The sequence below is a fragment of the Neomonachus schauinslandi genome, chromosome 16 (assembly GCF_002201575.2).
Source record: "Neomonachus schauinslandi chromosome 16, ASM220157v2, whole genome shotgun sequence".
Taxonomy (NCBI): domain Eukaryota; kingdom Metazoa; phylum Chordata; class Mammalia; order Carnivora; family Phocidae; genus Neomonachus; species Neomonachus schauinslandi.
In genome coordinates, this window is record NC_058418.1 from 52,562,807 (window position 1) to 52,589,679 (window position 26,873).

General features: G+C 44.4%; 1 protein-coding gene, 1 long non-coding RNA gene and 1 pseudogene across 5 annotated transcripts in view; 1 reads left to right on the plus strand and 2 right to left on the minus strand.

The window, feature by feature from the left end:
• Positions 1-12,625, minus strand: part of LOC110594208 — a 52,424-nt gene extending 39,799 nt beyond the window's left edge. For all 3 annotated transcript variants that reach the window (XR_002481196.2, XR_002481194.2, XR_002481195.2), the window contains exons 1-3: positions 11,934-12,625; positions 6,076-6,138; positions 2,047-2,134 (exon numbers count right to left, since the gene is read on the minus strand). This is a non-coding gene — a long non-coding RNA (uncharacterized LOC110594208). The remainder of the gene's footprint in view (positions 1-2,046; positions 2,135-6,075; positions 6,139-11,933) is intronic.
• The window catches only part of GAN (gigaxonin), a 50,964-nt gene continuing 36,337 nt past the window's right edge, over positions 12,247-26,873 (plus strand). For both annotated transcript variants that reach the window (XM_044911306.1, XM_021705697.2), the window contains exon 1: positions 12,247-12,566. In XM_044911306.1, the coding sequence (XP_044767241.1) occupies positions 12,400-12,566 (167 nt within the window). In that variant the 5' untranslated portion in view covers positions 12,247-12,399. The remainder of the gene's footprint in view (positions 12,567-26,873) is intronic.
• Positions 16,731-22,278, minus strand: LOC110593655 (annotated as a pseudogene).

The window sequence follows — 26,873 nt, forward strand, 5'->3', positions numbered from 1 at the left end:
AAGAGTGACCATAGCAGCACACATGGCCTCTTTGCCTTCAGGTCCTGCTCAAATCTCACCCTGACCCCAATTTAACACTGCAGCTTAACTCTGCCATCACACACACTCCTGATCCCCTTTATCCCTTTTAACTTCATTTTCCCTGAAGCAATTTGGCCTTCTAGCACACTGTAAAATTTACATGTTTATTATGGCTATTGGTATTTATCCATCTTCCTCACTGGAAACTCAAGGATTACTTTCAGGGCAAGGACTTTTCTGTTTTAGTCTCACATGTCTCCTAGGGGTCTAGAGCAGTGTTGGGCACATAGCCAGGGTTCCATACATGAGTGTCAAATGAACATAGGACCTGCATGGCCTCACCAAGTTTCTCTCAGCTGTGAGTCTGGTTCTTTATCTTTTGTGCTTGATCGTGGCTTTCATAACCCTGAAGGCATTGCCTGTGATGAGGCCAATTGATTCTAGGCAACCTATATATTATCCTGTTCATGGTCTCCACCCCGTTCCATTAACACACTGGCAATTTTGATGTCTAAAATACACATAACCTCAATTCTTATCTCCACCAAGACTTGCGAAAGTCTGGGAGGGCAATGGATGATTTGGCTTTGGATATTTACTGAAGGATAAACTTTTGAGAATTGAGATGATGCAGAGATGGGAGGGTAAGTGATCCCTGGCTGAAGTTGCTGGGGTTTGTTATATTGAGTTATAATGTTTCTAACTAGTCTGCCTGGAGGTAATGAGTTTGTGGTTTCTATAGTTGGTCAGGCATGGGGTCATGGTGGAGGAGCTTCAGGGTGCCCATGAGCTTCCTGAAACTGCATATGAACTTGTGTATATATGTATGTATGTATATGTATATATATAAGGAGAGTACAGTCCATTGCTTGAATCAGCTTCTCAACAGGAGAAGTGGAGAACTTCTGCACTGCCCCAGCTGTGAGGATTCTATGAGTCTGTGACTCATGACATATAGCTCAAATGAACAGGCTGCACACAGCTCAGGGAGGAAAGGCATGCCCCCTTCTCACCACTCTTACCCCCTAACAAGTCCCCAAGCTACTGAGTTAAAGATGCTGAACCAGGCACTGGTTCAAATCTCAAGTTGGCCAATCTCAGTTTTCACAAGACTCTGGGCATTTCTTGAGGTCCCAGTTGTTCTCATAGGTAGAACTGGGATTGCTCTACTTTATTTGATTTTTGTGAGAACATGAAAGTTTTTCAAGGGTACAAAATGCTGCAGAATCGCAAAGTATTAATGATAAAGAAAATTGCCTTTTTTTTTTTTTTTGCTATGTGGCAACAGACTGCCATCCATCCATCCACCCATCCATCCCATAAATATTTGCTTCCTCACAACATGCATAAAAGCTACTGTGTAGGGGCGCCTGGGTGGCTCAGATGGTTAAGCGTCTGCCTTCGGCTCAGGTCATGATCCCAGGGTCCTGGGATCGGGTCCCACATCGGGCTCCCTGCTCCTTGGGAGCCTGATTCTCCCTCTGCCTCTCTCTCTCTCTCTCTGTCTCTCATGAATAAATAAATAAAATCTTTAAAAAAAAAAAAAAAGCTACTGTGTATGTGACAAAAGCTTTATATAAAACACTAACCCTCATTTTAAAAAATCACGAATAAACTGAGGTTCAGAGAACTCAGGTTACTCACTCAAAACCTAGAAAGTGATAGAGCAGAGCCTGATTGAAAACCTAATTCTGACTGCTGCAATGGCAATGTTCACCGTCATCACCCACCAAAACACTCCTGAAGGCAGAAGGGAGGGGAGCTACCTCCCAAAAGGAAGGCGGGAGGACAGGTCTACCAAAGACAGTACCTTGAAATCTGTGTTTCACCTTACAAAGCATGCTCATGTTACAGTGCACTCTGTATTATGCCCATGCTCATTTGAATATCAAAGAATTTCCCAGCAATCTTTAAGTCCAAGTAATGCTCTGGGAAGGGGGTCTCCCCCCGTGTAGCTCTGCTACAATCCACACCCCAAACACCATTTTCCATGTCAGATGTTGGTTGTTCATTTTTGAGACTTACCTCCTGCATTGGACTAGAAGTTCCTGGAGGGCAAGAGCTGAATCTGATTCCTCCTTTCTCCCTCCTGAGACTGAGTCTAGTGTCCAGCCTGAAACAAGCACACAGATCATGAATTTGGCAAATACTTATTGCATGCCTGCCTAACCAAGTTCAGGTGCTGCAGGAGAGTCAGATGGGTTGCTGCTCTCAAAACATTTACAACTGAGCTGGAAAGGCCAGGCTTCCAGAACCTGCCTGAAAAGGATCTTCCTGAGACTCTTGGCACCACGTTTTAAAAGCTTGGGACTGTAATGCAGCAATAGAAGAAATGGTAGGTAATTAGACACCAAACAAAATGTGTCATTAAATAGGACAAATTTTGTGAAAAGTGACAACCTGTTCCTCTGGAAAGGCAGCATTGTGTCAGTTAGAGAGCACACCTTGAAGTCACAAAGTACAAATTATTGATGATGAAACGAGTCTTTCCCAAGAGGGAAAAGTTGAAAGCACAGTCACCTGCTCTTGATGCTATCTGTTTTGCCAGAAGGGTCTCAGTCTCTGATTGCTTGGCCTTTGAGGGCCACATTCCAAACTTCAGCGGCACAGATAAACCCGTGTCCCTTTCTGACAAACATGGGTAGGTTCTGGGCTTATTAGACTGAATTCAATTCATGAGATATTTACTGAGCTCACTGTGTCTGTGCAGGCCATGCAGCGAGAGGCAGGGATACATGATGAAGGGCTTGGCAATGAAACAAACTTGGCAGTGAAACAGGGAGTCAAAATCCTGGCTTCTCCGTGAATCAGCTGAGGGATGTGGAACAGGGTTTTTAGCTCTCTGAGCCTTGGTGTTTTAAACCACAGCATGGAGATCCTAATTCTTATCTTGTAGGTTGTTATAAAGGTTCATTGGGGTGATAGACAAAAAGCTCTCCTCACAGGGAATTGCCCACAGATGACACAAGAAGGGGCAATTGTGGAAAAATTAAGGAAGTGATCTTTAATTTTAAGAAACCTCGGGTCTAGTGAAAAGACCAGTATGTTAACAGGTAAATGTCATTAGTATGATGGGTGCGACTATTTTTTAAAGTGAACATTTATTGAGCGCTTACTGTGGGCCAGATACTGTGCTAAACAATTGTAGCTGGATAAGCTCATTTATTCTGCACCAAACGATGTATAGCAGGAACCACAACTGTTTCCAGTGGGGCACATGAGGCATAGAGGCAGTTTAAGTAACATGCCCAGGGGCACAGAGCTGGAAAGCGATGTGAAGCAGGGTTTGAACCCAGCAGTCAGACTCCAGAGGAAGATTTCATGGCACAACAAAAGAGAAAGAAGTCAGGAGAGACTTCACAGAGCTGATACTAGAACGGTGAGCAGTTTTTCAGGCACCAGCCATGAGAGAAGGAGCCCAGGCAGGAGGAAAAAGCAGCTGCAAACAGCTGGTGGGATGAATAGCTTGTTCTGTTTGGGAATTCAGGTGGGTGTGTGCAGAGGGTTTGGGATGAGGGTGGTGAGGATCTAGAAGATGAAGGGGGGGACACCTCAGATGCCAGGCATAGGGACTTGGGACTTTAACTTGGAAGAAATGAAGGACCAATGATGGATGAGAAAGACGGGGTCACTGGCATGTAGGGAATGCACCTGTCTGCTAGGTTCAAAGAGGAAATGACTCTGGGTACTCTATTGGGATAATCAGGCTTATATCATATCATATCATGTTTTCCAACTAAATTACGACTTTCTAGATATTGTGTATGTGCAAGTCTCCCCTTTCCCCTACTGGCCAATAAGTTCCTTAAATGGGTGCTTGAAGAATCAGGTGAATGAGTGATGACAAGCATGAATGAGTAAATGAGAACTGAAGTTGTGAACTGAGTTGTGAGCTGGATTTAAGAAAATGCATGTAGCTGGGGTGGGTCGTGAACCTAAATGTGAAAGGGAAACAGAAAAACTTCTAGAAGAGAGCATAGGAAACTAGAATTATGGCTGCAAAGATTTTCAAACAGAATATGAAAAGCACTAGCCATAAAAGGAAAGAGTAATAAACTCAACTTCAATAAAATTAAGAATGTCTGTTCATCAAAGACGCTATTTAGAGAGTGAAAGGCAAGCCCCAGATAGAAGAAATGAGTGTTCCCATATATATGATAAAGAACTCCTAGGGCACCTGGGTGGCTCAGTCGTTAAGCGTCTGCCTTTGGCTCAGGTCATGATCCCAGGGTCCTGGGATCGAGCCCCACATCAGGCTCCCTGCTCGGCGGGAAGCCTGGTTCTCCCTCTCCCACTCCCCCTGTTTGTGTTCCCTCTCTCGCTGTGTCTCTCTCTCTGTCAAATAAATACATAAAATCTTAAAAAAAAAAAAAAAAGAACTATCACTTTGAAGAACCAATTTTTAAAAATGAGGGACAACTCAAACAAGCACTTAAATACATGTATTTAATATATATACACACACACACATATACATATTAAAATACATACATACATATGTACATATACCACCACACACCCACCAGAATGGGTGTAATTAAAAGAGCAACACCACCAATAACAGAAGGATGCAGAGCAAATGGAACTCTCATGCATGACTGGTGGGAGTATAATTTGGTACAACCACTTTGGAAAACTGTCTGGCAGTGTTTGCTGAAGCTGAACATATGCCCGCCCTATGACCAAGCAATTCAACTCTTGGGCACATCGATGCAAGAAAAAAGTGCCAACAGCCCACCCAAAGACTTGTTCATAACAGCTCTGTTATAATAGCCCCGAACTGGAAACAATCCAAACATCTATCAGCAGGAAAATGGATAAACATAGAGTGGCACAGTCACACAATGGTATAGTCACATTTACAAAAAACCGACTATGGCTATAAGCAACCAAATGGAAGAATTTCAAAGACATTGTAGAGTGAAAAACGGTGGACGCAAAGGTTCAAGAACAGGAGAAACCAATCAATAGTGACAGAAGTCAGACGGTGGGTTCCTCTGGGAGGTACTGCCCAGACATGTGTCTGTGGGAGCCTCTGGGTTCCTGGAAATGTTCTTTATCTTCATCCGGCTGGTGATTCCATGGGCATGCTCATACGGAACAATTCACTGAGCCATACACTTAAGAATAGTGCACTCTACTGTACATTATACCTCAATAAAGATGTTTTGATAGATAATATTTTACAGTTTTGAAACTTGCTGAAGAAGAGGTCTGACATATTTTAGAAAACATTAAGAATGAATTTAAATGTTAAAACAATAAAATTAAAGGCACGGAGCATGAAATAAAAGGGCTAGAATGGGGTGTTTCAAGAGCTGGAGCAGGAAAAGGGAGTGTTAGGGGAGTCAGAACACAGACTACAGCCACCTAGAGCCAGGCACCAGGGAGAAAGCCTCAGAGAGGTCATCAACCCAGACCTGCAGGGGACCTGGCCGGAGGGGAAGGGACTAGATTTTGCCATGGAAGTCAACTAGAAGCTAATCATTCCTGGGGCTCCTTGGTGGCTCAGTCAGTTGAGCATCTGACTCTTGATTTCGGCTCAGGTCATGATCTCGGGGTCGTGAGATTGAGCCCTGCGTTGGACTCAGTGCTGAATGTGGAGCCTGCTTGGGATTCTCTCTCTCCTTCTGCCTTCCTCCCACTCATGCTCTCTCTAAGTAATTAAATCAAATCTTAAAAGAAGAAAAAGAAGAAAGAGGAGAAGCAGCAGCAGCAGCTAATCATTCCTGAGCTGGGCAAGGATGCCACTGAAAACCAGGATGAGGACTGGTGGTAACAGCGACAACCAACATAACACTTAGCATTTACTGAGCACCTACTACGTGCCAGGCCCTGTTGTCGGCACTTCACTGGAGTCATCTCCTTTAATCCTCCTGACCACTCTGTGAAGTTACTCTGGTTACCCCAAGTTTACAGAGTGCAGTAACTTCCCTGGGGTCTCCAAAGGTCAGAGAAAGACCCAGGGCAGGCAGGTAGGAAATCCAGTGAATTAAAGGATTTCAAATGACAACAGACATTTGAACAGGTCTTAGGAGCAGACGGATTACTTACATGGTACCAATTCTGCAGGATAGACCTCCTCATTGTACACCCAGCAGTGTATTGACCAGAATCCTAGGAAAAGAGCAGAAATGGGGTATTTTTTTAATGCTTTCAGGTATATAAACATATAATACCCAAACTAAATTTAAAGGGTACAGTGTGCAAAAGGGTGTGGCTTGAAAGGGGTAAAGTAAATGTTCTTGCACTGAACTTGGTTTGAAAGTAGATATTGGGGGGGGCACCTGGGTGGCTTAGTCATTAAACGTCTGCATTCAGCTTGGGTCATGATCCGGGGTCCTGGGATCGAGCCCTGCATCGGGCTCCCTGCTTCACGGGAAGCCTACTTCACCCTCTCCCACTCCCCCTGCTTGTGTTCCCTCTCTCGCTGTGTCTCTGTATGTCAAATAAATAAATAAAATCTTTAAAATAAAATAAAAAGTAGATATTGGGGCAACCTATGCCAAGAGCTGTTATATTGTGACCTCCTATGATCTGGGAGTTTCATTCTGTGTCCTTCAAATCACTCTTGATAATTCGTCTTCCTCCACATTGGCAATGTCAGGTTAGGCAGCAAGAGATGAAAAAATCCAGGAAGCTTCCTCCCCTCCCCCTACCTTCCTTCCTTCTGTTTCTTTCTTTTGATAAGTATATATTTATTACACACATATTATATTCCATGCATTGTTTTAGAGGCTGAGGATACAGTGATGAATAAAATAGGAAGTTCCTGCCAGGCCTCATGAAACCTGTATTAAAGTTAGAGAAGACACACAATTCACAAATAAACATATATAATTTCAGGTAGTGATTGAATGCACTGAGGAAAAATGAAGTTAGTTAAGTGGGGGCCTTTCTGAGGAGTTATGTTTAAGCTCTGACCCAAGTAGAATGAAAGAGCAAGCTATGAGAACATGAGGAAAGAGACTTCCAGGACCCAAAATCAGCCAGTGCAAAGGCCCTGAGGTGGGCATACATGAGGCCTGGTCGGAGAAGAGCAAAAAGGCCAGTTTGGTTAGTGCACACTGAGGGAGAGGACAGTGGTAGGAAATGAGGTCACAGAGAACGTAAAAGCTCACACAGGGCTTTGTAAGCCACAGGGAAGCCATTGGAAGGTTTTGCATTGGGAAGCAATTTGATCTGATTAGCTTATGGGGAGAAAGAACTCACAAGGGGGCAAGAGAAAAAGCAAGGAGGGCAAAGAGGAGGCCACTGCTGGAGTCTAGGGGAAGTTGATTAGTGGCTCTATCAGATGGTACTGGCAGAGGTTGTAGGACGAAGCTGGATTCAGGAGACTGTCTACAGGAAGAGCTGCAAGGTTTGCTGGTGAGGACCGTATGAGAGACAGAGGTCAAGGATGTCCCTAAGTTTCTGTCCTTCAGTCCTTAAACGAATGATGCTGCCACAGATTTGAGGAATGATTAGGTTTAAGGGGTAAACCAAGAGTTTAATTTCTGACATGTTGAGTTGCAGATGCCCATTAGATACTCACTTGGAGTTATTAGCAAACTGTTGCTTGGTGTTCGGTGGGGGAGTCATAGAAATCATCTGAAGTAATCCCTTACGGACAGAAAAATCTCAGTTCTCCCTAGTTATTAACATTTACTCATTCAAGTAAATATTTCTTGAGTACCTACTGTGTGTCCCGCCGCTGGGGAGTACAGCACGGATTTGGTCAGAAACAGTCACTATCTTTGTTACAACTTAATTAGTTCACTGGCTTCTGAGACACTTCTCTGAATATTTTGTAAATACATGGAATCAACTCTCAAGAGTTATAAATACTGAGATGCTCTCTGACTCAGCAATTTGGAAGAGCTTAGATTTTCCGAAAGAAAGGAGCTATAAATAGATTTGGACAAATGACAGATTTACTCATAAAATATGTGAAGACCGCCTTAAAATGAATCAGAAGAGACCGCTTAAAATGAATCAGAAGAGACTGTCTCAACCAAATTAATGTTTACGAAGAGTCAACTTGGTGTAATGGAAAAGCTTACAGGGCTAGAAGGCAGAACTCTGGGCCTGTGTGCTCCGCTTCGACTAGGTCACATGTATGACCTTGACTGAGTCCTTGACTCATCTTGCGTCAGTTTTCTCTTCAACAAATTGAATCTGAGAGTCAGTGTTTTCTAAAGAGGCTCCAAACTATTAAGTTCTTTCTTTGCATTATTTCTTTTACTGGATTCTCATTCCTCTTTCCAACATTTATTAAAAAAACAAAACCCCAAACTCCAAGGTGATTCTTTTCTTCTATGAGGGCTCATTTTTCAAAGCAAAATAAAGCTTTTTTTTTTTTTTCCTTTTTGCAACTGGAAAATTTTTTTCTGATTGTAAAAATGATTCATGATCAGAAAAGCACAGAGTAAAAAGTCTCTACAATGATACCAGTGAAGTAACTATGTCTGTTTTCACCATGGTTGTATCTGCTATGTATCATATGGCAGGTGCTGAATAAATATTTGTTGAATGAATGACCACTGCTGATATCTTGTGAATTTTAGTCAAAAAAAGAAAAAAAGGAGAAAAAGAAAATCCTTTCTCTGGGGGTTGTTTAGCCACTAAAGCAGAAGGGGTCAGTTACAGTCACCAGGGACTGAAATGGCTGGGAGCCTACCGGATCTCAAATTACTGGTTTCACAACAGCTGAGGTCTGAAATCTATGGAATGTGGGGAAACAATAACACCAAATATACCATTCTGATGGCTGTAAACAGTATCAAGGGTGGCTCAGTTGGAGCAATAACAAGAAAGGCTACAAAACAGTCCAAGGGCTGACCAGGAGTGGCTCTTGCAGCTGATGGGAGGCAGGCTCTGCCCCACAGATCCTTCCTCCCACGCTTGGGCCCGCTTCCTTCCCTACAGCACCAGGATGTTTTCTTGGGGCACCTGAGCTGACCTCAACACTTTATTGAAAACCTAGCATCTTTTTCATTGCTAACTCCCCTCTTAGTAAACCAAGGTGATTTTCTGATTACCTCTGGAAGTGAATTAAAGCCAGAACCTGTCTGCAGACACATACTGCATCTTTTTCTCCCAAATGAAAGGAGGAGCTAATGTTGAAAAACTGGGACATCTGACATGTACATCTGAATTTTCAGATCTCTTGAAAAACCACTGGTTTTGGCCCCACTGGGCCCTAATCCCATGGAGCAATCATCTAGAGCTGAGGGGCAGCCTCCTGCTCTGGACGGGGTGTTGCTCAGCTCCCTGTCATCCCCCTGACCCCACTGTGTTAGTGACATCCTGCCTCCTGTGCTCATTTTCCCAACTCGCTACCTCTAATTATGCAAAAGCACTCGAGCGGCATCTATTAAGTACCAGGCACTATGCAAGTCCCTTGGAACATGACTGAATATAACACAGCTCCTATCTTGAAGGAGCTCACAAACCAACTTAGAAACTGGTTAATTACAGTGCGGTTAAGTCCAGCACAGAAAGCAGGAACATGGCATAGCACAGGGACTCTGACCTGAGAGGCTGCTTGGAGACCTTCCTTGAAGGTCATGTTTGAGCTTGGTTTTGAAAGATGAATGAGTTACTCAGGCAGGTGGGTTGTTGGGAAATACTGCCAACAGCGGGGCTGTTTCTGAAAGCACATATAAGGTCTTCTGTTGATCAGCCGCCTGTTGCGCAGGTGATCCTTTCAAGCCAGCAACTACCTTTTCCCTGGTTGATGCAGGTCCGTCTACAGTCTGTCTATAGCCCTCTGCCCAGATGTCCCCTGGTAATCAGAAAATCACCTTGGGTTTACTAAGATGGAAGTTAACAATCAAAAGGATGCTAGGTTTTCAATAAAGTGTTGAGGTCAGCTCAGGTGCCCCAAGAAAACTTATCCTGGTGCTGCAGGAAGGAAGAGGGCCCAAGGGTGGGAGGAAGGCTTTGTGGGGCAGAGCCTACCCCTTCCTTCTCTTTTGTCAAAATGCCAGAGAAGGTTCACCTCTACCAGGAAGAGCCTACCTGACTAATCCCCGGTCACCTCCAGTTATTTCAACTAAGGCAACACTCCCATTCTGGGGAAACTGGTCACCTGAGGGTAATTCTGTTATTTGAAAGTTGTTTTGTTTTGGAACCTCCTGATAGTTGAAGAGTAGACTGGCATTCCATGCAATTAATAAGTATTTATCAAATATCTATATTGTACAGAGAACTGTCATATACATCATTTTTGACCCCAACAACCCAGTTGAGAATGAAGACAAAGACAAATCAACTAAAAACAGAAGATAAAATTCAGAAAACATTTATTAAGTGCTTGGTATTCACAATTTTGTTAATCCCTCCATCCATCCAACATTCAGTGAGCATTACCAGGGCCCAGCACTGTGCTTAGTACCTGGAAATCGAGCCGCTTAAATACACAAGCTTGCTGGTGACATGGATAAATAAACCCATTTATAATAAGTTACCTGCCAGAGCAATGTTCAAAGTACAGCAACAATTTGGAGAAAGAAGTTTTGACTGCTTCCAGGGATACTGGGCAGGTATCACGGAGAAGATAAGTTTGAGCTGCTTATCTTGTTTTTTTTTTTTTTTACTTTTATTGTGACATTTTACAACATACACAAAATACAGAGACTAATACAATGAAACTCCGTGTACCCACAACCCGCTTTAACAATTAGTAACTCATAGACACTTTTGATTCATCTATATCCTCACCCGTTTCCCTCCATCCCTTCATTTTGTTTTGAAGCCAATCTGAGACATCCTTATCATTTCATCCATAAATGCTGAGCTGAGTTTGAAGAAGGAACTAGAAATGTCTAGACCTTCCACTATTAACTTCCTTTTCCCCATCTATTCTGCCAGTGACTCTGCCAGAGTTATATACTCTGATTCCTGCGGTGACTCCAAAGCCTGAGCTGGTTCAGGGTAAAGACTCAAGGCTGTACTGGACCCTTTCAGCTGGTTGAAGAAAAAGATTGAACTGATCCAGTGAAAACCCCCTCCTGCCTTATCTGATGCTGACCATTCTTCAGGTCCTTGGCCCTAATCGCTAATTCTCCAGAAAAATTGCTAATTCTTTAGAAGCTTATTGAGGGTTGTACAAATGAACTAATGTTTGCACAATCAGGTTGTACAAACAACCTAGTGTTTGAACAAAATGGTGGCTACATTCCACGCTCCCATGTGCCCTTTAACCTCCAGGGAAACCTCAGACCAAAGGGGCTTGCCCTGACTGAGCTCACCCAAAGTTGCTTCCTGTCACAACTCTGATCTTCACCGGGTTGGGACTCTAGTCACATCTTAACATCTGGTTCTCTACACACACACCCGACTCCTTTGGCATTTTCTATCTGTCTGAAAAGTCCCAACATCCACGCAGTTACTCAACCAGAACACTGTCCTGACCCCCTCTCCCTCGCAATTCTGTCTATTCCTTTAAAGCCGCCCATTATTATCCTCGTCCATCGCCATCCTTCGGTTTAGGTCCCCGGGCCCTTCCTTCAAGTACTGCAATATTTAAGCATCTTTCTGCCTTTAGCACCACCCTCCTCATTCTCCACGCAGCTGGGTGATCTTTATAAAACACCCTGTTCAAAACCCTCTCATAGTTCCTAACCCCTGCAGGATCAAGACCAACCTCTTTACCACAGACAAGGAGGCTCTGCAAAATATAAGGCCTGTCAGTACTTCTCTAGCTTCATCTGCTACATCTCCTCCGTAGCCGGCAACCAGATGCTCTGAGGGCCTGCTTTCTCGGGTCTCTGTCCTCTTACCCGGGAAGCGCCTTTTCTCTCATCAATAAGAAAAGCTACACCCACTGCGCCCTTGCTTACACGCGTGAGCTCACAAGAGTCCACAACAACACGAAGAAGTCATCACCTTCATTTTGCATATGGAGAAATTGAGGGTGGGCACCTTACCCATGGCCACACAGCTACTGAGTGGAAGAGCCAAGGCTCGGATTCAGGCTCGCGGCGCCAGAGGCCCCGGGCAGAACCACAGGGTCCCAGGTGCCTGCACATCTTCCACCACTGCAGCAACGGTTCCTGGCGGCGGACAGACGCACCACGACCAGCTGATCCAGCAGAGGAACGAGGCTTCTGATTGGCCGCCTCCAGCGATCACTGGCGAGGGGGAGGGCCCGAGGGCGCGGGGGCGTCGCGGAGAAATGACGCAACGCCGCGGCTCCTTAAAGGCGCAAGCCCCTTGCGCCGCCGATGGCGCAGGCGCGTTCCGGGGGCTCCCGCTTCTCCGAGCGCAGAGTCGGGCTGGACGGGCGCGCGCGCGCGCTGTGCAGACAGGGCGCGCGCCGGACGCGGGCAGCTCGAGGGGTCTGGCGGGGCGGCTGGGGCAGCTGGACCAGAGGGCTGACGAGCCGGCGCCGAGATGGCCGAAGGCAGCGCTGTGTCTGACCCACAGCATGCCGCGCGTCTGCTGCGAGCGCTTAGCTCTTTCCGCGAGGAGTCCCGCTTTTGCGACGCGCACCTGGTCCTCGACGGGGAGGAGATCCCGGTGCAGAAGAACATCCTGGCGGCGGCCAGCCCATACATCAGGTGAGGAGGGGGCCGCGGCGGGCCGGGCGGGGCCGCGCTGACGGGAGCCCGGGGGCGGGCCGGGCCGGGCGTGTCCCGGGAGCCCCTGGTCCCCCTCCCCCAGCCGCCCCACTCCTCCCTGGTCACCGCTCGGCGCGGGGTCCCTCCGGACGCCCTGCCGGGCCCCCGGGACAGCCCCTTAGCTTCGGTTACCCTCGGGCCAGACCCGTGCCCCCTGGGGGGAACCCCGGCCCTCTGGAGTCGACCCCGGAGCCCGGGCCGCAGCCCTCCCGTCCTCCCAGCTCCGGTGCCCACCGCCCGGCGTTCGCCCGGGACTCCGAGCCGCCGAGGCCCCCCGGACGCCGTCCTGAGGCGGCCCGGTACCCGCACCCGCGAGCAGGGCGGGGCCTCGCCCGGGCCCGGCCCGCGGAGCCCGGCTGAAGTTTGCCGGCCGCTCGCCTCCAAATCGCGCAGTGGGCCGGGCCCGCGCGGCGAACTGAGCCGGGCGCGCCCCTCCCGCGGAGACGCCAAACAAACACTTCCTCGCCAGCTGTGGGCAGAAGGAAACGCTCGTGGGATCTTCTCCCTGGGATCGGCGATCCGACCCCAAGGCCGAAGTTCCTGTCAGACGTGTCTTTTTTCACTCCCGGTGGGAGCTCCATTTAAAAGCAAGGCTGTGCGTTATAGACACGTTAAAGTAAGCTGTAGCTAATTTTAGAGCACTTACTGTAATTCTCAGGATGCGGTTACAAGCGAGGATCATGAGATTTTAGAGACTCAGAGGGCATTTTAAAACAACTAAAACAAAGCTTAACCTGATATCCTAAGTCAACTAACCAGGTTAATTAAGGTTGATTAGATGGTGCTTAACCAAGTGTATCAGATCTTGCAAGGGGCTATATTTTCTTATAGCAACTTTCTGCAAACTGGGTTGCTCTTTTAATAAAAGAAAACAAATACTAAAAGCTGGAGAAACTGTCCAGTAAGCGGGTTAAATATAGACTAATAGAGAATGTCATTAGAATTGACAGGTCAGAAAAAGCAAAATGATGTGCATCGTATTCTTAGTGCTTTGTCCTAGCACAACCCAAACTCCATTTTAACCTTTGCATTAGGAGATATCTATGCCAACTCAGAAGCAGTTCAGGTGCTCTTGTAACTTGTCCTGGCTGCGCTCTGTAAATCTACTTGGACTCTTTGTGGATTTAAAGGTGGGGTGCAGGGGCGCCTGGGTGGCTCAGACGTTAAGCGTCTGCCTTCGGCTCAGGTCATGGTCCTAGGGTCCTGGGATCGAGCCCCGGGTCGGGCTCCCTGCTCAGCGGGAAGCCTGCTTCTCCCTTTCCCACTCCCCATGCTTGTGTTCCTTCTCTCGCCGTGTCTCTCTCTGTCAAATAAATAAATAAAATCTTTAAAAAAATAAATAAATAAAGGTGGGGTGCAGAGAGTCTTTGTTAATATGGAATTTGGATTGCCGGTATGACAGACAGATCCTAGCTGGCAGTTCCAAGATTTGAGCAATCAATATCAAATTGGAATCGGCGGATCAGAGTCTTCCCTGTATCCGAAGTATTCCCTGTTTGGGGAAACACTTAGGACAACTACTTTAGATGCATTATTGTTGCAGTTCTGTAAGTGGCATCCAGCAGGCTTAAAAGAAAATTACAAATCGCCAAACACATGCTCTCTATCCCCTTTCTATGCTTCAATTTTCTCCATACCACTTACCACTATCATATACCCTCTGTTTCACTCATTTACTTTGCCCATCTTCCCCAACCACAGTGTAAGCTCTGTGAGGTCAGGGATTTTTCCTTTGTCCATTACTGTATCCCTGGCAGCCAGAAAGGACAGTGCCTAGTGGTTCAGCATATATGTTGAATGAGTGACTGCCTGCCTTTCTTCCCCAGCAGGTTGGACATTAGATGATTGGCTCTGTTATATTTCATTTCAGATGCTCAGTTATCCCTGATTGAGAAGAGCGCTGGGCCTGCTTTCTCCTTCCAGCTTTTACTGTTATAGCTGTGAGCTGTTGGCAGGTGACTTACTCTTGACTTCAGCTCACTAGTCTGATAAACGAGAGAGAAAATGTGTCTTTGTCTCATTTAATCTTTGACCTGTGCAGGAATGTGAATAGTGCTTTGAACTTTTCCAGGTCGGCACACAAGTCTACAAAGGTAGTGGTATTTACTGCTATATCTGCTGCATTAGGAGAGGTGTGGTATCCACTTGTGACATGGTGGCAAATAATGATAATATTTCGTAGTGTCAAATGTTACTTATTTATAATAGCAGTAATTTAGGTGTTATTAATTTAGGTGTTATTAATCAAGGTGGCCAAGCTGAAAGGGACTTCAGATCTTTTCTGCTCTAACTCTTGTTACTCTTCAAATAAGGAAATGGGACTCAGTGGGCCTTAGTGATTTTATTATGATGAAGTTACTAGTACTTAGTGGTTGAACTAAGATTAGACTCCAAGTTAATGACACTTCATCTCCTACTCTAACTATACCAAGTTACAACATTAACTCATAACTATTCTTTGTGTAAGCTCTACTGCTTATTGATTCACAATATGTTATAATTTAAATGCTCATCAAGTACTTTTACATACTGTCTCATTTTGATTTTCACTTCCATCTTGTTTAGTAGGTAGGACAGATGTTTTTGACATTTTATAGATAAATATGAATCAGACCATGTGTTTTTGTCAGTGACATTATTTTAAGTTTATTTGACTGTTGAAGTGCTAGAATGTTCTTGGTTGTCTTTTAAAATGGTCAATCTCAAGACTATTTCAAAGCAATTTGACCAATCTGTATTACTACTTTGAAATAAACTGTTTAGTTAACTTTTGACACCTATGATTTTGGGCTTTTATAATGTGTCTGTTTTGTTTGAAAGGAACTTTAAAGAATTATGTTGAAACAAAATGAATTTGCATGTTCTAGCACTTGATGTTTCTTACTTTCCCTTTTGAAGCTTAAGCATTTGGATCTGTGATGTCATTAATACATGGATTGAGTGTTCAAAAGTCTGGTAGTCTCTGACATTTTATAAAAATTTTAGTTTTGTTTATTATCTTTGGTTAGCCTAGTTTAAGTAACTATCCTAAGCAATGTAAAGTTGTGTGGTTTAGAAACAATGTTATATATTGCTTTTGAATTGGTTCCCAACAGAGGGAACCAATTCAGCTTTGTCAGAGTAGGAATTAAAGCAACTCATTTGGCATACTTTCTACTATTTTAATATAGAAAAGTCTTTTAACCTAACTTATTGATTTAATCATTTCCTGTGCTTTATCTCTGGTTTAGCATTTATTTTTCCTCCCGCTACTCTTAGCTATCATACACTAGGAAGACTTTCAGTATAAAAGGAAAAAAACAAAACTCGGCTTTAGCAGTAGAACCCTAATGATAACCTGAGAAGAGGTTGTATAGAGTATGTGTCAAGCAGCGTTAGGATACAGATGCTACTGGAAGGCAGGTAGGACCTTCCACAGTCCATCATTAAGCCCAGTAAGTGGGATTCTGCTTTCCCAGTATGCCCTCTTCGCAGCTCCCTGAAGGACGTTTTTTCCTTCAGTTTGTTGGGAAAACTAAATCTAAATGTGGCTGACGGGGACACCTGGGTGGCTCAGTTGGTTAAGTGGCTGCCTTCGGCCGGGTCATGATCCCGGGGTCCTGGGATCGAGTCCCACACCGAGCTCCTTGCTCAGCAGGGAGCCTGCTTCTCCCTCTCTCTCCCTCTGCTTATGCTCTCTCTGTCAAATAAATAAAATCTTTAAAAAAAAATGTGGCTGACGACCTTTAAGGCAAAATTGAATTCGTTGGTATAACGACCCACAGAATCTTTCCTTTCTCAGCAACCCTGAGACCTTCTGGGAAAGGTTCCCTGAGGCTTATAGGAAATTTCCCTTTCTCTTGAATATTGCAGAGTTTGCTCTGCTTCATGTCCGAGGCTCTTCTGATTCTGGCACAATCGCATTGATCTGATAGAGAGTTCAGACTCTTTTCTCTTATGAGCTATGTTTCTTTGGGAGTAATGTAGTTGAAAAGGATTTGAAAACGAACCACTGTATGATTCTTCAGGGACAGGTGTAGGTTCCTGTCTTCTATTCACTTTTTTTTGGTGGTGGGGGGTGCTATTTATTTATGACAGATATTCTACATCAGTGCTCCTCTCCAGTCAGAATTTCTTTAAAATGTTGCCATTGGCCTTGGCCAGTCAGAGGATAGAGTCCTCTGACTCACCCACCCTGCAAATGGCCCCACAGATAGCATAGGTTTTAAACTGGCTGTTGAGCCTGCCATTCACCTTGTCAGCCTCAGCCAAGTTCACGTGGTCCTTGGCGCCGATGATGCAGAGGAGTATCTCCACAGCACGTGCAGGTGCACAAACTTGCCTGTGTCCTTCTGCACGTCGAGGGCATGTCTGCTGCCACCGCCATGATCATGGGCCCAGAAGAGCCTCTGTTCACTCTTGAGAATTTCGTTTTTTGGAGGGTAGCTGTTGGAACGTTAATTTGTTTAGCTTTTTGTCCTGGAGAGTAAAGGGAAGAAAGATCCTCAAGATTTTTAGATCCCTTGAGTCAGCCAACGGTAAGAATGGCAGTTTCTCCCCCTTGTTTTTCAGGGAAAGCAGGTCCTGTGAGGGTGGAGTGGAGACATTGGGCCCAGAAGCCAGTCTAGAGCATCTTGTACTGCTTTTCTGGGACTTGGTTTCCTCATTTGCGAAGTGAGGTTGGCCTGGCCACATGAACGGCAAATCCCCTTTAAGTGTGAATTGTGTAGCTCCGTGCTATTTTGTTTTACTTTGTGTATATGTTGTGGAGACGGGGTCTGTTTCTGTTCTTACAGCTTTATTGTATCCTTTAAAGTTTTGTTGCTCATTGACATTAAAGCGTTTCCTTTGCCCTCTCATACAGGATTTGGTTGGGTATTCTGCTATATAAACCCAACCCCGTAGAGCTGTTTTGTAACAAGCATTTATTTTACGCTCTTACTCTGGATGTATTCCAAGGCCTAATTATCGATGAGCCTGTTTTGCCATTTAAATCTAAACTTTGACTCATAGATGATGCTGATGAACTACTTAAGGAGGCTAATATGATCTCTGTAGGAAGTCCAAGTTTCAGAGCAGCATGGAAATTGTCATCATCCTTTCTTTGGGCACCTGAAACCTGTCCTGTTAGTACTTGATAGGCACTAATGTACATTAGTTTTGTCTCCTGTGTGCAGAGCATGCTGTTGGTACTCAAGTCCCTTTTCTTTCACTTGTGCTTTGTGGTCCCCTGCATATGTCTGCTCCTGTCACGGGATTTTGAATGATGACTGTAGCCTGGTAAGTTCCTTAGTGCCCAAGGGTTCAGCTAGAAGCTCCCGGTTCTGAGACTCTTGCTGAGTCTTGAACATTCTTAAAATTCAAATGATGAGACCTGCCCCTTGCTGTTCCTTCATGGTGCTGGGAAATAAGTTGGGCCTGAATATCTTTCAGTGGATCTGGGCCTTGTTTTCATCCAGCCACTGTAAGGCATCCCGAACAACTGCTTCACGAGATGAAATCTGTCCTGAAGGGCTTACAGTCATATAATGCAAAATGATTTTTTTTTCTTCTTCTCCTCTCCCTCTTCCTCCCCCTTTTCCTCCTTCTCTTTCACCTTCCCCTCCTTTTTAGTGTTTGCAATTGTGTTTGATTAAACCCTTTTCTTATGTGAGTTTTTCAGAACTGATATTAAAGTATGTTCCATTTCAGAAGACCAAAGCAGTATTTTCTCTGGCTTCTAAGGAAACTAAGCACTTGCAAATTGGAGCTCTAAGTTTAACATAGATTACTCAGTTCAGCTTAAAGGTATTTGTTTATTTATCCGAGATAGTGGTTGCCTGCTAGTAGCAGTGAATGCTCGAATTCTGGAGAGGTTTTTGGAAGGTTTCAAATGATGAAACAAATCAATAAAATTCTTGTTAGACTAGTGAATCTGACATAAAGTGAAATGTTAAGTGTTTAGATTTACTGTAGAAAACTTTCCTGAGGATTGGCATTTTGAGTAATAGTATATGTGATAGAAGTAAAACATCTCTCTGGGTGCCTGGGTGGCTCAGTCGTTAAGCGTCTGCCTTTGGCTCAGGTCATGATCCCAGGGTCCTGGGATCGAGTCCCACATCGGGCTCCCTCCTCGAGGGGAAGCCTGCTTCTCCCTCTCCCACTCCCGCTGCTTGTGTTCCTGTTCTCGCTATCTCTGTCTCTGTCAAATAAATAAATAAAATCTTTAAAAAAAAAAAAAAAGTAAAACATCTCTCATGAGCACTGATGGATAAGTTGTCATTTTTTAATCTATGCCCTTTGACTTCTGCCTCTTCTTACAGTTTGTACTTTCTCCTGTAAGTCCTCTTCAATGTTTTTAAAGTAATTTCTCTTATGTAATTTAGAGAATCAAGCAAAGTGCTTTTCCATAAACTCTGGTTCTTACAATGTAGATTTGGATAATATAGCCTAAGCGTCCAGATTACAAAGCCACTCTATCCATTGTTTAAACTGTTAATCAGTTTGTCTCATGATATCAAAGTGAGGCTTAAAATCTATTTATAATCCATAAAGAAAACATAATTAGGACAAATAAGGAGTCATTTGGCTTATGTGAGGTTAGTCCTTCAGGGAGCCGCATGATCCTTCAGCAGGAGACAAGTCTATCATTTTGTGTACTGAAGCTATAATATGAATGAATAATTTGTAAGTTAGAATTCTAGGTTAAGGGTGGAGACGCGGAGGTGTGGGGTGTGACAAGTGGCAGACTGGTTGCAACCTTGAATTCAAGTGCTTCCCGTGGGTTCTCCATCCCCTAAGACACGCTGAGTCCAAAGAAGGAAGGAAATCAAAGGCTGAGGTAAAGGTAGCATCTGTAGTTCTTCAGAGGGTAAAGGTCATGTCTAAATGCCCTCCAATGCTCAGCCGGAGTTCTTGACCCCTGTGCTCAGAAGAGCAGAGAGTGAAGTCTTCTTTCTTGGTGTTTAGTGCCAAAAAGTGACTTAGCTATAAAATGATGGTATAATGTTTGCTGATTCCATTCCTCTGTGGGAATAAATTATAGTATTTTCCCCTCTATTCAGAGATCTTAGGAAAATAGAATACTTAAGGAAAATAAGATCTTGGTAAAATTTTGTTAGATGAAATAACCTTTAAGCAATAAAGTTTTGAGAGGCAGCATGTATAAAAAATGGAAGATGGAAGGACTGGTTTTAAAAAAGAGACTGTTGAGTTATGGGATGTAGACAAATGTCATTCGTTTTCCTTTGTAGAGTTAATGTGCTGATGGATATAGAACCTTAAATGTGTATTTTTTCCCACAGGTTGTGATTCTTTTCAACTACTGAATGTTTCCTTATCTTTTTAGGAATAAAAGACATTTGATGCTTGTGATTTTCATATTAGCATGGTAAGATGAGTAGAAATATTGTGGTTTTGTAGTCACATGAGCATCATTGGTAGCCTGTTGCCTGTGCCTCTGAATAATTGTAAATTGTTTAGTATTCTTTTTTTTTTTTTTTAAGATTTTATTTATCTGAGAGAGGGAGAATGAAAGAGAGATAGCACGAGAGGGGGGAGGGTTGGAGGAGAAGCAGACTCCCCGCTGAGCAGGGAGCCTGATGCGGGACTCGATCCTGGGACTCCAGGATCATGACCTGAGCCGAAGGCAGTCGCTTAACCAGCTGAGCCACCCAGGTGCCCCAATTGTTTAGTATTCTTGAGCTCAAAATATTTGTAGACTTTTTTTTTTTTATTAAAGGTTTTATTTATTTATTTGACAGAGAGAGACACAGCGAGAGAGGGAACACAAGCAGGGGGAGTGGGAGAGGGAGAAGCAGGCTTCCCGCAGAGCAGGGAGCCCGATGTGGGGCTCCATCCCAGGACCCTGGGATCATGACCTGAGCTGAAGGCAGTCGCTTAACCAACTGAGCCACCCAGGCGCCCATTTGTAGACTTTTGTCACTTAAATTGCTATCTCTCAGTCCTTGAATTGGAGGAAACCTCCCATTTAGGAATGTGGGGTTGGTACGAGGCTCTTCTGATGCGTGGAGCACGTTCACTGGAAGTAGCCGGAAGTTTGAGCAGAGTGGCACTTTGAGAGCTGAGTGGATCCTTGGTTTCCCTTTTCTCCTTGCCCACTTCTTCTTCAGGACGGAATTGGAGGCCAGTAGGCCCCAGGTCTTCTTGTATAGTCTTCCATTTGGTTAGCAAAAGGAAGCGTTTCCCACCAATGCCCAGTTTTCCTACACCAAAGCTGGAGTGCAAAGTTTAGACCTACTCTAGCAGATATGGGACATTTTGGGTGTGTTTGGTTGGTTAATTGGTTGGTTGGTTTGTTTGCTTGTTTTCCTGCCTGGCTCCTTTCAAGTACTAGTACTGCCTTGTGTGACCAGAACTACTAAGTCTATCCCCTGCCTGAAAATGATAATCCCTGTGGTTGGCAGGAAGGGAATAAAATTTTAGTTTTTTTACCTCCTGCAGTTGGGGGGGCAGAGGGGTAGGAACAAAGTAGTTGTTTTACTTCCTTTCCCCAACGTCTCCTTTGCTACTGGTAGGAAAGTGAATTATGAACATATGCACCACTGTCACAGCTGTTGGTACATTCTTTGGAAATGACATCACTGCCTTAACCCGTATGCATGTGGGATTGCGCTTACCAATAATACACTACAGTTCAAGAATTAACTTTGTCCTTTTTTCCAAAGAAGACACAGATGGCCAACAGACACATCAAAAGATGCTCAGCATCACTCATCATCAGGGAAATGCAAATCAAAGCCACAATGAGATATCACTGTATACCTGTTAGAAGGGCTAAAATCAAAAAGACAAGAAATCACAGGTGTTGGCAAGGATGTAGAGAAGGAACCTTCATCCACCATTGCTGGGAATGTAAACTGGTACAGTCACTGCAGAAAACAGTATAGAGGTTCCTCAAAAAATGAAAACTAGAAATACCGTATGATCCAATAATTCCACTATTGAGTGTTTATCTAAAGAAAATGAAAACACTCTTCAAAAGATACAGGTACCCCTACCTACATTTATTGCAGTATTATTTATAGTAGCCAAGATATGTAAGCAACCTAAGTGTCCATCAGTAGATGAATGGATAAGGAAGATGTGGTATATTTACACAGTGGACTATTACACAGCCATAAAAAAGGATGAGACCATGCCATTCAAGACAGCGTGGATGGACCGAGAGGGTTTTATGCTAAGTGAAATAAAGAAAGACAAATACCGTATGATTTCACGGATAAGTAAAATCTAAAAAAATAAAAGCAACAAATGAACAAACAACAAAAAGCAAAAAATCAGACCTAGAATTACAGAGAACAAACTTATGGTTGCCAGAGGGGAGGGGGAAGGGGTTGGGCATAATGGAGGAGAAGGAGATACAGGCTTCCAGTTATGGAATGAGTAAGTCATGGGAATGCAAGGCGCAGCATAAGGAATATGGTCGATAATATTGTGATCCTGTGTATGGGGACAGATGGCGGCCACACTTGTGGTGAGCATAACATAACGTATAAACTGGTTGAGTTACTGTGTTGTCCACCTGAAACTAAGGTAACGTTGGGTGTCAGCTATGCTCAAATAAAAAAGAAAAGAAAATCCATTGTAAAAAAGTTAGCACTGTCTTAAAGGAGGACGTGTACTGTGTTAACCCATCACAGCTAGAGGTGGCAGTAAAGAGATCTTACGTCATTAGTGTTAACTGTCTAGGGGCTTGATTATAGGTTTAGCCGTTTGTCCATCAGATACACAAGAAGCCACTCGGTAGCAGCTGGGTGCCGCGGAGACCGCGGTGACAGGTAACAGGCGAGGAGCTCACACCGCACTAGTCGCGGAGTCTTGTACGTTGCGAGGCTTGGTGGTGTTTGTGCGCCAACTGCTGTCCGATTGCATCTCCCACAGACAGTGTTGGGCCTGAGCCCGCGTACATGGGGACCTAAATCACTTAGTTATCTTTTCTACCTCGTTGGGGCTAGTAAAGGAAATAAACATAGGACCAAAGACTTTTCAACGTACTTTCGACGTTCACTTAATTTTTCAATACTGTATATCCTGATGTTGTGTGGTGCTGTCCATTTCAAGAATGGGGAAGGAATAGGTTGAATTTATTTTTGGAGTAGATCATTCTGAAAGTCTGCTCTAAAAGTCTAGTTCAATGACTCATCTGATCATGGACTATTACATTAGTGACTCCAGTTAATCACCTTTACAGAAACAACTGTCTTTGAGAACATGGATGGTTGGTCAAGGTTCCCTAATATGCTCGTTCATTCACTAAACTTTTCTTGACCACTTTTGTGCGGCACAGGCGTGCCCTGGGCACCCAGGGCTCCGACATCCATAGAGTCCATCTGAGGAGGCAGACAGTGAAGACGTCTGCCGCAGAGAGATGTAAGGGATGGACATGGTTGCTGCTGCGGTCCAGGTGGAAGGAGCACCACTCTGAGGGTCTGAAGGTGCAGGAGGATTGACGAGAGCAGGTGTGGGGGGCCTGGAAGGGGGGGGGGGCAGGGGGGCACAGGAAACCGAAGTGCACTGGTCCAGAGACCAGAACAGACAGGCACACCAGATGGGGCGGGGGGTGGGGGGCAGAAGAACACCAGCATAAGATGGTGAGCAGTGGGTAGGATGGCATGAAACAAAATTAGAGGGGTGGGCAGGACCCTGTTGTCCTGGGTTGGCACTCACACTGCTCTCCAGTAAGATTAAACTTTTCACTGTAGCATTTCCCTGAGCTGCTGGATGTGTATTGGGAACTGACTGGGGAGGTGGTGGGGTGTGGGAAAGGGACCCAATATAATCTTCCAACATAGTTTAGTCCGTGCACGAGTTTAGGTTTTATTTTAAGGGTTATGGATAGACATTGAGGGCTATAAGAAGGAGAAGATGTAGTCTTATTTGGGAGGGTGCTGCAGTTGTTGGGACAGGAAATAAAGAGGCCCTGGACTAGGGTTTGTCAATGAGTTGGAATAAACTTTCTGAATTAGAGGTAGTAGCAATAGGACTTGTCAGTGAGAAGACCAGAGAGAGTCTAGGTTCACGTCCTCATGATCACTAGTAAACAGTGCTTATCACTTTGAGTATTCAGTTAGGGACAGCTTTAAAAGATTCTGTAAAGCACAGAATCTGTTTTCAAAGTTTACAGCTTAGTTGTGCAAAGACACAGTGTAGGACAGTATTTTAATTGTATAGCTGCTTGTGGTTCTAGGAGTTGTGCAGAGGAAGAAGTACTTGGGTGGTCACATAAGGTTTCGTGCAGGAAGCAGAATTTGGGCAAGGCCTTGAAGACGAGGACTAGCGGGTGAATTGAGGGGGGAACGTAAAGAGAGGCAAGGATCATTCAGGCAGGAGAGAGGTATAAGCACAGGATCAGAAGGTGTGCACTCAGGTAGTCAATAGACCGATGGGACTGGACTGGAGGCTCGAATGGGAATGGGGGCAAGTGTGGATGGACAGGTAGGTAAGAACGGATTCTAGAGTGCCAGCGAATTAGTTTAGATTTTTGTTCACTCATTAAACACTAGTACTATGAATGGAGGTCCACTTTAGGAAGGTGACTTGGTTCTTGTATGTCCACAGGCCTGGGAGGGCCCTGGAGTTGCTGGCTGATGTGGACAGCCCACCATGGCAGTGTCCTGCGCACCGGCTAGAGGCCAGTATCCAGGATTAGGGAAGAAAGCAGCCCGCTGTTCACTGAATGTGGGGACTAAGGATGAGGAAGGAGGAGGGGGTAGCAGGTTTTGAGCCTGGCTGCCTAAGGAAAGTGGGAAACATAACGTTCTGGTTTTGTGTTGAATTTGGGGTGACATTGCTGAATAAACATCTTCATTATACTCTTCTGGTTCTTAAAAATTCTGCGAGTGCTTCACAGGTGAAGTATCTGTGAATACGTATGTTTATTTTTGCACGTGTTTCTTGTCTCTGCCTTTCTTGACCTCTTTTCTGACAGATACATGTGTACTCCTCCTTCAGGCCCTGATTCTGATAGCCCTTCCTAACATTTTCCCAGTTCCACCAAATAATCACTCCCTCCTACAGGCTACTTTAGCATATCGTGTGTGCCTTCATCACTGCCTGTCTGTCTTTCATTCTGTGGGGAGAACTAGAACAGACAGATGCACTGGGTGCTTTCAGAGCCCTTGTCTTTATCTCTAGGGCCAGAGGCACTAAGCCCATTACTGGAAACCCCATCCATGAGAGAATTGAGTTGACTGCTGTCTGTGTGTACGGACAGAGACGTGGAAGATCAGAGTCCAGGATGCTGGACACGCTGCTCCCAGACAAGGTGACACTTTTTCCTGTAACTTTTGCTGAGTAGCTGGCCATGTGCTGGGGATGGGGGAGAGAGACAGAATAGACCGTCCTACGACAGAAGTTACTACAAGGGAGTCTTTAATTTGCCCTGTTTTAGATGCAGTCAACCCAACAGGCTGTTTCTGGTGCCAAGAAACCTGGAGAGGAAGGGACCAAATTCTTTATTCAGAAGGAGCAGCTCCAGTGAGAGAGCTTTTGTGATGACATGACTAAAGAATTAATTGAGAAGCATGCATTCCCTTGACAACATTTTGGAAGGCGCTTTGAGCTTCAGGTTGTTTGGAGAAGTTTATAACAGTAGATTGCAAATTGCAGAGGCAGCTTGAAGCTGCTGGAGAGGCGCTCAGCCCACCCTTTCTGAAAGGGGATGCACGGGGCCGTGCTCGAGGCTGTGTTTCTGCTTCTGTTTTTCTCTGCCCCACTTACTATCTCCTTTCTCAAAAAGTGAAAAAAAAAAAAAAAAAGGTTTCATAACCTTCACTTCATGCTTTGGTTTGAACTGCTTTGAAAGGATGCATACAAACACAATAATAAAGTCATAGAAATTCTTATTCTTTCTGTGAGCTGATTCAGGAGCACAAATCCTCCTCCTCACTCTTTACGTTGGCAAAGAGGGAAAGGGAGGTGAGTCGGAATGCAGAAGAAGTTCTGTAGCACTTCATATCCTGCCGTGAAAAAGAATGAGAGGAGCCAGTTTTCCACTAGAGAACCCTTGTGAGAAGTGCCCCCAAATCAAAGGGCCAGCGCTTGAGAGGACCATGTGCATGGGGTCTTCAAAGGGTACAGAAGGAGCCTTTTAAATAGCATCTGAAAATGCATCCTGAGTAGAAAATCTGGAACTGTCTTGGCAGGTTGTGGCATGAATGTCTTTCTTTTATGTGCTTTTCCGGAAGGTCAGGGTGTGACCGGAGCGAGGGCTCAGGCTTGTTTCATTCTAGAGGAATTTTTTGCTTCACAAGTTTGCTGCATCATGATTCTGCCTTTGAACTCATCTTAAAATTTTAACGTGCATTTTCAAACCTTGTCTTCTAAGACGTAAATTTTATGGACTGCTTTACTTGCAAAGTTACAAGAACCTGATTTACATTTTAAGAATTTTTTTTTTTTTTACACAAAAAAATCACGGAAGATCACACAAGAGTTATTCATGTCACCCTTTATTCTGGTTCTGAGCAGTGTACTTAATAGTTGTCATCACCCAGATAGACCTGTCACTTACGGCTCATCTTTCCCTCTCCTTACAGCTTAATATCACATCCTAATCATCCTTTTTAATAGCCAGTTCTTACTACATCATGTTGCTGTATGATGCAACTTGCTCCATCGTTCCCCTTTGACGTTTAAATTTCCAGTTCTTTTTTCTTCTGAATAGTGACTCTATAAGCAAATTAGGAAAAAAAAAACAAAACAAAACAGGAGGTTCTTTTTTCTTTGTATTTTTTGTGGGTACAGGTAAACCCACTTGGGGGGCTATGTGCCTGGTATATCTATTTCTGAAGATAGAAACAGATTCATTCTTGGAGAATAAAACCAGATTACTGTCCAGGAAGACTGGATTATCATGGAGAAACCCTGGCAGTGTATCTTATGTTTTTCCCACAGGCCTGTCACCATGGCCTTGTCGCTTTTGCAGGTGTTTTCTCAAAGGTATTGCTGTTTTGCCTGTCTTTTAGACCAGATTTTTAAATGTTGTATGCTTGCTACGAGGAGGGTTTGGCAAAGTTTTTCTGTAAAGAGTCCGATGTTTTAGGCTTTTGAGGCCACAGGTGGCCTCTTTCACCTAGCTGTCTTTGTTGTTGTTTTAACAACCTTTTAAAAATATAAAAACCATTTTTAGCTCAGACGCCCTACAGAAACAGGCTGTAGGTGGTAGTTTGTTGACCGTTGACCCTAGATTATTAAATTTCTTAAAAATTTGGACATAGAAACTGTAACTCTGTAAGATCATCTTTAAAGCTGTTTAAATCATGTAAT